The sequence below is a fragment of the Penaeus chinensis genome, chromosome 12 (genome assembly GCF_019202785.1).
Source record: "Penaeus chinensis breed Huanghai No. 1 chromosome 12, ASM1920278v2, whole genome shotgun sequence".
NCBI classification, from domain to species: Eukaryota; Metazoa; Arthropoda; class Malacostraca; order Decapoda; family Penaeidae; genus Penaeus; species Penaeus chinensis.
This window is the reverse complement of record NC_061830.1, coordinates 36,335,934-36,345,933: the sequence shown is the minus strand read 5'-3', so window position 1 is coordinate 36,345,933 and position 10,000 is coordinate 36,335,934. Positions and strand designations below refer to the sequence as shown.

Genomic DNA, 10,000 nt, shown 5'->3' with positions numbered 1-10,000 from the left:
TGGCAATTCTGTTGCATGCCTGAAAAGTACAAGAAATACTTGAGTGATCAATAATATAGTTGTGATATTATATTCTGATTTCAAGCTCAAGAACTATCTAAGATATTTTTAATGTGGCTGTGGCTGTTGCAATCAGATTTCAAGCTTCAGATACATGATATACTAGATGTGGACAAGAAGCACTTAGAGCTTGGAATGTAATCAAATTAATAATATCAGAAAAAAAATATATCACACCATATTCTTATGTAACATTCTTTCTTAAATATAATTGGAAATGGACTAAAGCTTGTGGAAATTCTTAACAGTTTGCATTTTCAGGGATTCAGAAATGGCAATACCAAGAAAAAAAAAAACTGGTTGCCTTAAAAATATTGACATTTAGAGCAAAGAAGCTAAAACTCATGTAACAAAAGTAACTTATAAAAAGTTAAATCATAAAGCATTTTACTCCAAACTGTATGATTATCATTCTGCTTGAGATGAAAGTTAAACATAGCTACAACTTTAAACTCACTCTCCAACATCTTCAGCTGTATAAAGAGGCTTGATAGTAATGCCTTCTGGTGTCTGCCACATGAGTTTCTTAGCTGGGTCGGCTCCTTTCAGCTGTTTCTTGGCCAGGGCAGCCCACTCTGTATTGAGTCCTGCATCGTGGTGGCACAGACGTGACGACAAAGCTGTGCTAGCCAGACACCCATTCTGCAAGTTTCAAATATTGGAAAATTCAGGATGTAGAGTTTGAATTTGTACAATGAAAGCAGGCCTATGTCTTTCTGCCAAATTAGCTGTAGGAATGAAACCTGTTCTGTTTTTTAATAAAGTTTCCCAGATGATAAATCCTTGAAGAATTACTGCATGCTCTGAAGTACGTAAGTACGTAAGTAAGTAATAAAAAGAAAAAAAAAAAAAAAAGAAAGAAAAAAAATCAAATTTTGATAAAAAGAAAGAAAAAAAATCAAATTTTGATAAAAAGAAATCATGCTCATTTATGCCTTGTGCAGTCTCACTCTATATAAAGTAACAAGTTCATGAAATCACTATTATAAAAATATTGGCACTAATAAACTTCGAGTACTCCCTGGTTAGTTTAAAGTTTTTAAAGATCATTACCTCAGTCCCTGGATATGATCTATAAAGTGTTCAATGAGGCCTATGACATCTCTAATTTTAACATCTGTAGGCATCTAAAAAAATATTTCTTGTGTTTTTACAGAAGATAAATTACTCCTAAGGCCCACATATACCCCACTCATATGGGTAAGAAACATCTGAAAGAAAAGGTTGTGGCCAAGCTCTATCTTGCCAACACATATGTGGTGGAAATCTGTTCACCTCTGCTGGAGAATGAAGCACAGAGACTAAATACTCTGGAAAATGACAGTCAATGCAAATATCTCTGTTGTACAATGCAAGAGTGTTAGTACAACGTATAACCCTCTTTTCAGTCCAGTTTTATTTCTGCTAACATGAAAGAAATGCCCTATTATCAACAACCTAATGTTTCGTTCTCCAAACCAAATAACTAGAATAAGTTTAAATGTATATTATGCAACACATCAATCAAAAAAATAACTTTGCCCTTCTAAATCAACGTCATCTTACGTAAGAAAAACTATGTAAACCTTCTTTAACCATGCAACCTGACGTAACTCGGTAACTCAAATAATCATGATTCAATGACATACTCTAAGGACGATGTTATTCGCACGTAAACTCAGCATATTTTACGTCTTTCCTTCTCCCTTTTTGCCGGACCGTCTTCAACCCTCGTCGGATACAGCTGATCCCACAAGTCCTTCCCAGTCGAGCTCTTTCATTGGTCGAATTATAGGTAGGTCTCTGCCAATTAGCCAATCAGGCGCGTTCTTTTAAGTTGTAAATAAATCCGCGAATTCAAGGATTGCGATGTGGATCCAGTGGCATTGTTCTTATAAGAACGATTAGGGTATTTATGTAAAAAAGTATATTGTTATCAAACTTATGATTATTATAATCAGTATTCTTGTCATAAGTCTTATTTTAAAAAAAATATATTCTCACCTCTTTTGAATTCAATATATATATTTTTTTATTAAGTATTTTTCTAAATAACCAAAATATTAAAATTCAGATATTTGATTATTATGATAATCCCCAGTCATTTGACAATGTTTTATAAAAAATGGATAAAACATATTATTTCCTCCCCCAGCAATTCCAAACAACCATAGCGATAAAGCAAAAATAGGGAAAATCTATTAGCATTTGTATCACATGTAACGAGAACGCGATGTTACATATTACAAAATATAGACATATATTTCTGAGCTTTCTTATAAATCTAATAAATCTCGAATCTATACTTACAACCCAAAAATAGATAAATAAGCAAAAAATAAAAACAGAAATAAAATCAACAACAAACGCACATCGTTGTTAGAAGTAAACAAAATCGTTTGAAAGGAGCATCCCAGAAAAAGAAAATACTAACGCTTTACAGCAAATTAGGCCTATCCAGACTTCTTGGGAGACATTGTACATTTCTACTGTGTGAGAGGCGGAAAAAATGCACGATAAATACTTACGTTACTTACTAAAGTTACTTTATTTTTTTCAGAAATCTCAAATAGTTTTGTTGTTGCAAGTGTTACAAGGACCGGTCTCAGGAATGTAAATTCATGCCATATATATCATGTAATCGGTTTCTTTGAAAGCTGAGTCGGTCCTGATCATGAGATGGTTAATGTTGCCGAGAGCGACGCACAGAGATAGTGGGAAATGGACAGTGGAATCTTAAAGAGCATAAGAAATAGTGTCATAACAACGCAGGTACAGCGGCTGCGGCCTCGTATTTAATACAAATTGACGAACATATCTGCTACATATCACCGCTCAGAGACGAAGTCCACAACACCCTCACATAGCCAGAGTTCTTAATGTCTTGTTTTCTGTAAATTGGCATGAAGTGCTAATAAAGGGGGGGTACATGGGGGTCTTGCCCCCCTCCTGTCTAGGGAATAGATAGAAGATAGGAAAGATTAGGTTTGGACTTTTGGGTTTGCGTGATATCCTGGTTTTAGGACTTTGTCTCTGGGGGGTGCGTCACTCTTGGTAACAAATACTTGAGATTGCAAAGTGATTATATATCTGTTCCATCAAAATCACCTAGGCAATTACCTAGAACAGGACTGCATGGAACAATGCCAGCCTCTGCACTTCATGCTCCGGTCATTTCCATTATTTCACTGGGTACACCCACCCCAAGTATTGTGCTGGATCAATTCAGGACATTTCTTCACTATGAACATTTGGCACAAATGTTTACAAAAGATGCTGTTTAATCCAAAAATCATGCTATTGCAAGAGAAACAGGCAACAAAACTTGGTCATTGCATTTTGTCCATAATATAGGAGTAAGTTTTCAACAAAAAATGCATAATAAAACTGAACTGAACCTAATGTGGCCAGGCCAGGCAGATGATGAAAAGAGACTGTAGGTCTACCTTTACTATGTGCTCATTAATTTTTAGATTTAATAATATTTTATGTGTTATGACCATTTACTAGATTCTCTTTGTTACATTATCCTATTTTGTAGTTAGGGGCTCACAATCTTTCCAACCCAATAATGATGTTTTAACAATTAGTCTCATACACCAAGAAATACTGTAAGTTTTGGGTGATGGCAGTTTAAAGAAAAAGAAAAAGAAAAAGAAAAATATTAAATTGAAATTATTATTTGCTCCATATTGTTTTTTATTATCATTGTTATTAATATTAATATTGTCATTATTATCATTATTGTTAGTAGTAGTAGTAGTAGTAGTAGTAGTAGTAGTATTGTTTTGTTTTGTTTTGTTATTATTATTATTATTATTATTATCATTATTATTATTATTATTATTATTATTATTATTATTATTACCATCATCCTTGTTATTATTATTATTTTTTTATTATTATTATTATTATTATTGTTATTATTAGTGTTATTGATATTATCATTGTCATTATCATTATTATTATTGTTATTAATATTATCAATATTAATCTCTTATTTTAATAGTTATTTCTTTTCTATAGGAACAAAATGGATTCTGAAGCAGAGTCGTCAGATGTTGTAAGTGACTCCGTTGAGGTAAATGTTTTTTGTTTATTATTAGCCATCATATGCGCACACATACACGTCACCCGCTTGGCCACTTTTAAGTGCTTGTTTTTGGTCCCGTTTTATATGAAGCTGAAAGACTAACTTCCACAGCTTCTCTCCCAGACTGCTTGTGCTTGCTTTTATGATCAGTATTGATTTAGCAATCTCAGGCTCAAGCAAATGGGTAAGGAATGGTATTATAAGACAACTTCTGCATGTCAAGTGTTGATTTGATGAGTTTGTGTATGAGGAAGCTGTATGCTTATGTGCATATTTAAAGTAGGTTTTGTGTGGAGTTTAGAGATTAAGATTAGGTAAAAATATATATACTGTATTGCATGTGATAAAGTGTCTTGTTTTTTCTTTCATATAGAAATTTACTTTTGGCTGTTGGTAAAATCCATAGATGATGTGTTTGCTTCATCCATTTAGCATCCCCCAGAGGTGTTTCTCACCTACACTGCTATATCCTTTCAAGTCCATTCGAGTTTCGTTTGCCTAAGCACACACACACACACACATAAACACACACACACACACACACACACACACACACACACACACACACACACACACACACACACACACACACACACACACACACACACACACACATATGCACACACATATACACACACATACACACATATACACACATATACATATACATATACATATACCTATACATATACATATACATATACACACATATAGATAGATAGATATAAATATAATTTTTTTATTGAAATTATCAGTATTTTTACATATTTTTAAAGATTTCCTCAGTGTAATACTTCCTAAAAATCATGAAAAAAAAATTACCAAATAGAATTAGTAAGTAAGACTAGAAGGATGAAATAAAGGTAAGGATGGAAAGGTCAGATATCAGAATATCAGAAACCAGAGGGATTTAGGGGTCATAGAACTCATGCATATATACATACAAATTTGTTTGCTTGAGAGTTTTGCCTGCAGTGTGCTTGTCCTTGTGGAGTTAGTAAATTAGTGCATGGTTTTCTTATTATTTTTTTTAATGAGTAAGGTTCTGATTAATTTTCTGGAATGGATTATTTGGTGTATGCATTATTTATTGGTTAGAGTAGAGAATTTTTAATATATGACAGAGGACAAAGTGTCTCTATTACTGTAAAATGATTATATCTTACTAATGCCAGCACTGTTCCAACAGAAGGCCAGTGGCAGTGTTGGAGAGAGTAATGGAGAGTCATCAGCAAAGAGGCCCAGAGTAGACATTAATTCTTTGCCGACTCGGCAGTACCTAGACCAAACTGTAGTGCCGATCCTCCTGCAGGCAGTTACGCAACTCAATAAGGAAAGGTAATGAATTCCAGTTCTTAATGGAATGGTGCTGTTGTGATGGTATTTACACAGTTATGTATCTACTACTGTTATTTAGAAATTATGAATTATTTTATAAAAAGGCACTCCAGAGGATGCATTTAATATCTATAAATGAATTGCATGATATTGAAATAATAACAGTTTTTTTTTCTTCTTAAATTACAGACCTGGAGATCCTATAGAATGGTTGGCAAACTACCTCCTAAAGAATAAACCGCAGTTTACTAATGGCAACTCCAACAGCTCGTAAGAAAGTACAAAATCATGTGATTGAAGTATTGCAGAGCAGGCGGCGGCCCCTAGTTCAAAAAACAACTACCTAACATTAATGTATTTACTTGGATACAGTTTCTACAGACTCATTGCTGCCTTACAAAAAATCCAGAACAATCGTTAGAGCAAAGAGTGTTATTGTCCCCTAGGAAAAGTGATGGTCTGGGGGGATATGTATCATGGGGAGAACTCTCATTGCTTGGGTTTTGCCAGGCAACAGGTTAATGCTACTTTCAGAAACGGCTATTTTATCCCCTTGAGAAGCCTCACTTAGGACTGCCATTAAGTTAGTAACTTATTGTGTGTTTACTTGTTAAGGTGTTTTGCAGTTTTGTTTAGAAACCCTTTTCTTCATTTCATTTGTCACTTATTCTCACTTTTTTTTAAAAGACCACAATAGTACAATGTAAAATAAGTATGGCAATTGTATAACTGTGCATGTTCAAGCAAAAAAATATATCAGGCACTAGATAGTACTATAAATTAGTACTATAAAGGCTGTAGTACTGATTGCAAGCTGTTTCAAGCATTCAACAAGTTATTTGATAGATGAATAGTCAGATGACCTTTTTTCTTTTTTTTTTATAAAAAGCTCATGGAAGTGGCACTTGAAGTCATGTTTTCCGAGTAAGTGAGAAGAAAAGAGATTGATGTAGTATTTAGAAAGTTCTTTAATTTTCCTTTGCAAAGAAGTAAAGTATTTCAGAAGTTATGTTTGCATATTCAGAATTATTTTTAATTAGTAGCTGTATTTTGTGCATTTTATGTGTAAGAGCAATTGACTATAATTTTCCATACCTCATAGGTAATGAGTTACTGTACACAGAGTTGTTTAATATTTTATATTCAAGAGAAAATAAAGTTACATAAAAGAGTTTACAGACAAATATTTTTTTTCACATTTAAATAATCTTTAAAGAAGGAAATGAGGTTTCGTCCTCAAGCTATTGACCTAGTTGTATGTGTAACATACTGAAAGATACATTGTGCTCAATAGAAACTCTCAGGCTGCTTTTGAACATCATTTAGCAGTATATAAATATTTTCAAATACATATTATTTTTGCCTTTTTCCATCATTTTATTTCCTTTTTTTTTTTTTTTTTACTTTTGTTATATGATAAACAGACAGATTCTTGGTAGTAATCTCAATGATTTTAATTTGCAGATTACCAGTCACTTATCAATTTTGTAATTAGAAGATGCATTAGAGATAAGAAGTTGGTATATGAAATTTGTGTTACTTATTGTCCCAGGCTGCAACAAAGTCTCATAAATAGAATTCAGTTGTTTAATGATTTTTTTTTTTTTTTTTTTTTTTTCATATAAAGCATATAGTTGACAGTATTAGTATGATGCTTGAAAGGTTGAATGAAGGAATTGCAAAGGTAAATGGGCATTATAATAAATTTCTCCGTGAATTCAGAATGCCACTTTCTGCACGAAATTGTTTCACAAAGGAGTTACACATACAACAGAGTAATTTATGAAAAAGACCAGAGTATTCAACATGTAGGGTGGAATAAACAAAGTAATATAAGTATTCTCAGAAATCAAAATGGGTTTTGTTTCTCTTGTGTTTACATTGTTCATAAATTAATGTGTGTATATCATGTTACTGTACCTGCTCAAAGTGATAATAAATAGTTTTTACTAAATATGATTTCTTCTATATCAAAAGCTTAGAGATAATATAGTAATTAATTTTTACCTTGAAACACTTTAAGCAGTATCTGTTTTCATCCTAAGAATGTATATTTACATAATTCACTAATTATCATAGTTCAATGAAAACAACAAATAATTTTAGATTAAAAAAGCTGTAATTAAAGTGAATGCTTTCAGAAAAAAACATAAGGAACTACTTCCTCAAACAGCAATTCACTCAATAGTCAATAATATGCACAGTCAAGGTGTTCCAAGGTCTAACTTTATTTTTCACTTTCTTTGCTTGAGAAGGAATTGCCTGTCAAAGTTAATGAATCATTCACTTTGCACAGAAGTTTTGCTTCAAACATAGTATTTCTGGGGGTATTAAGGTCCTAAATGGGTGGTATGTATACATATCTATAAAGAAGTATCCTAATCTTAAGGGAATTAGAAGCTACTAAAATAAGATCACTAGCTTGAAAATATCTGCCCATGATTTCACATGACATAACAGTATGAAAAAAAAGATACTTGTTACTATGATTATAGTGAATTTGAATAACAATGAGTAATAGAAATATAAACTATAACAAATAAGATTTTTTGCTGGTTTTGGTGTATTTCTGAAAGATCAAGGAGAGAGAATGTGCAAATTGCATGACTATACATGAGTGGTGTAAAAATAAGAAAGGAAAATATGTTGGGAAAGATCTGCCTTGAAGACATGAAGAGATAGAGAGAGAGAAACACATCGGATGATTTTTTTCTCTATGTCACTGACTGACTCTGATCTCTGATAATGACTAAACAGTAAGTGACAATGTACAAATCCAGATTTAGGTTTCTCGTATATGTTAAAACACTTGCCATCACCACACTAAGCCTTTATAATATTCCAATTTGCATACAAAATTATCTGCATTTTAAAATAGTTCTAAATGATAGAGATTAATGTGGGATCATTCAGATGAGGTTCAAATATGACAAGTTATAATGATGAAAATATTAGTACTTTTACTAATAATCCTAGCAACACTGTATCCCCCCAATCCCTTGCTTGTTACTGTCGTGGGGGGGACTTAGAAGACTGAAACAGAGGCACAATGTAGGGTAGTATCCTTACCTTGGACTTCAGCCCTTGTCTCGCTTCCCTTATTTCCCCCCTTTCCTTTTCCTTCTCTTCTTCATCCCCTTCTGTCAACTTAACCTAATTATTAACTAATTTGTCCTCTTTTTGCCATAATTCTTTACCATAGTGCAATATGACCTTTGATGTCACATTTATTTGTATTAACCATTAACCATTAGTAACAGTTCTAGCAGCAGCAACAAAACAACAATAGTAGTAATAAAAAAACATAATAAAACTAATACACTGCATTGAAATAGTTAGACTCAGCTTATACACATTTATTATTTAACACGACTATCTGAGGGGGGAGGTTAAGAAGGAGGGAAAGGAGAAAGAAAATGATGAGAAGGGGGCTTAGAGACACAAGGGAGATGGGGAAGGGGAAATAGAGCAAATTCATAGGTGAATGGGGAATTGGGAAGGGGAAAAGGAGAGAGGGCTCAAAGAAAAAAGAGGGAAGGAAGGGAATAAGGGATTGAAGGAAGAAGAGGAGGAAATTGGGAAGGGGGTAGATATATTGCTTAAAATGAGAAGGGAGGAGTGAATATAGGGAAGATATGGGAGTGGGATGAGGTGGAAGAGCAGGAAAGAGAGAGGTAGAAAGAGAAGGAAAGGGAGAGGCAGAGCAAGGAAAATGAAGAGGGAGATGGCAAAAGGTCCCTTCGAATTTTCACAGTAATAATAATGCTATTAGCTGTACCAGTAATAATGATAATGATAATAATAAAAAAGTAATAATGATAACAATTATAATAATAATGATAATAATAGTAATAATATTAATAGTAATAATAATGATAATAATGATAATAATAGTGATAATGATAATGATAATAGTAATAATGATAATAATAATAATAATGATAATAATAATAATAATAATAATAATAATAATAATAATAATAATGATAATAATACTGATTATAATAAACAATGATAATAATAATAAACAATAATAATACCAGTACCAATAATAGTGATAATAATGATAATATTAATGAAAATAATATTTATAATAATAATAATCATAGCAATAATAATAATGATAATAATAATAATAATAATAATAATAATAATAATAGCAATAATGATAATAACTAATAATAATAATAATGATAATGATAATGATAGTAATAATGATAATAATAATAATAATAATAATAATAATAATAATAATAATGCCATTAATAATAATAATAATTATAATAATAATAATAATAATAATAATAATAATAATAATAATAATAATCAATAATAATACCTATAACAATACTAATCATTATCATAATAGTAACAATGATAATGATAATGATGATGATGATGAGATGATGATGATGATGATGATGATAATGATAATGATAATAATATAAGAATAATAATGATAATGATAATATGATGATAATTATAATAGTGATAACGATGATAATAACAATAGCAATAATAATAATGACA

General features: G+C 31.6%; 2 protein-coding genes across 5 annotated transcripts in view; one reads left to right on the top strand and one right to left on the bottom strand.

Moving 5' to 3' along the window:
• LOC125031102 (methylmalonyl-CoA mutase, mitochondrial-like) overlaps positions 1-1,821 on the bottom strand; it is a 23,790-nt gene extending 21,969 nt beyond the window's left edge. Inside the window, exons 1-3 of the mRNA XM_047621598.1 lie at positions 1,689-1,821; positions 518-702; positions 1-19 (exon numbers count right to left, since the gene is read on the bottom strand). The exon at positions 1-19 is cut by the window's left edge and continues 176 nt beyond it. Of these exons, the coding sequence (XP_047477554.1) occupies positions 1-19; positions 518-702; positions 1,689-1,724 (240 nt within the window). The 5' untranslated portion in view covers positions 1,725-1,821. The remainder of the gene's footprint in view (positions 20-517; positions 703-1,688) is intronic.
• Positions 1,822-2,411: 590 nt separating this feature from the next.
• LOC125031081 (protein dpy-30 homolog) lies at positions 2,412-6,642 on the top strand. 4 transcript variants are annotated; one of them, XM_047621558.1, is made up of 4 exons: positions 2,412-2,532; positions 4,066-4,102; positions 5,322-5,470; positions 5,660-6,642. In XM_047621558.1, the coding sequence occupies exons 2-4, from the start codon at positions 4,073-4,075 to the stop codon at positions 5,742-5,744; spliced, it is 264 nt and encodes an 87-aa protein (XP_047477514.1). In that variant the 5' UTR covers positions 2,412-2,532; positions 4,066-4,072; the 3' UTR covers positions 5,745-6,642. The 4 variants fall into 4 exon arrangements, with proteins under 4 accessions (XP_047477514.1, XP_047477511.1, XP_047477512.1 ...); XM_047621555.1 differs by having other exon boundaries at positions 4,066-4,120; XM_047621556.1 differs by having other exon boundaries at positions 2,421-2,550.
• The last annotated feature ends 3,358 nt before the right edge of the window (positions 6,643-10,000 follow it).

Coding starts and splice junctions, on each gene's coding strand:
- LOC125031081 (XM_047621554.1), top strand. Junction 4,121..5,321: donor TTGTAAGTGACTCCGTTGAG/GTAAATGTTTTT, acceptor CTGTTCCAACAG/AAGGCCAGTGGCAGTGTTGG. Junction 5,471..5,659: donor ACGCAACTCAATAAGGAAAG/GTAATGAATTCC, acceptor CTTAAATTACAG/ACCTGGAGATCCTATAGAAT.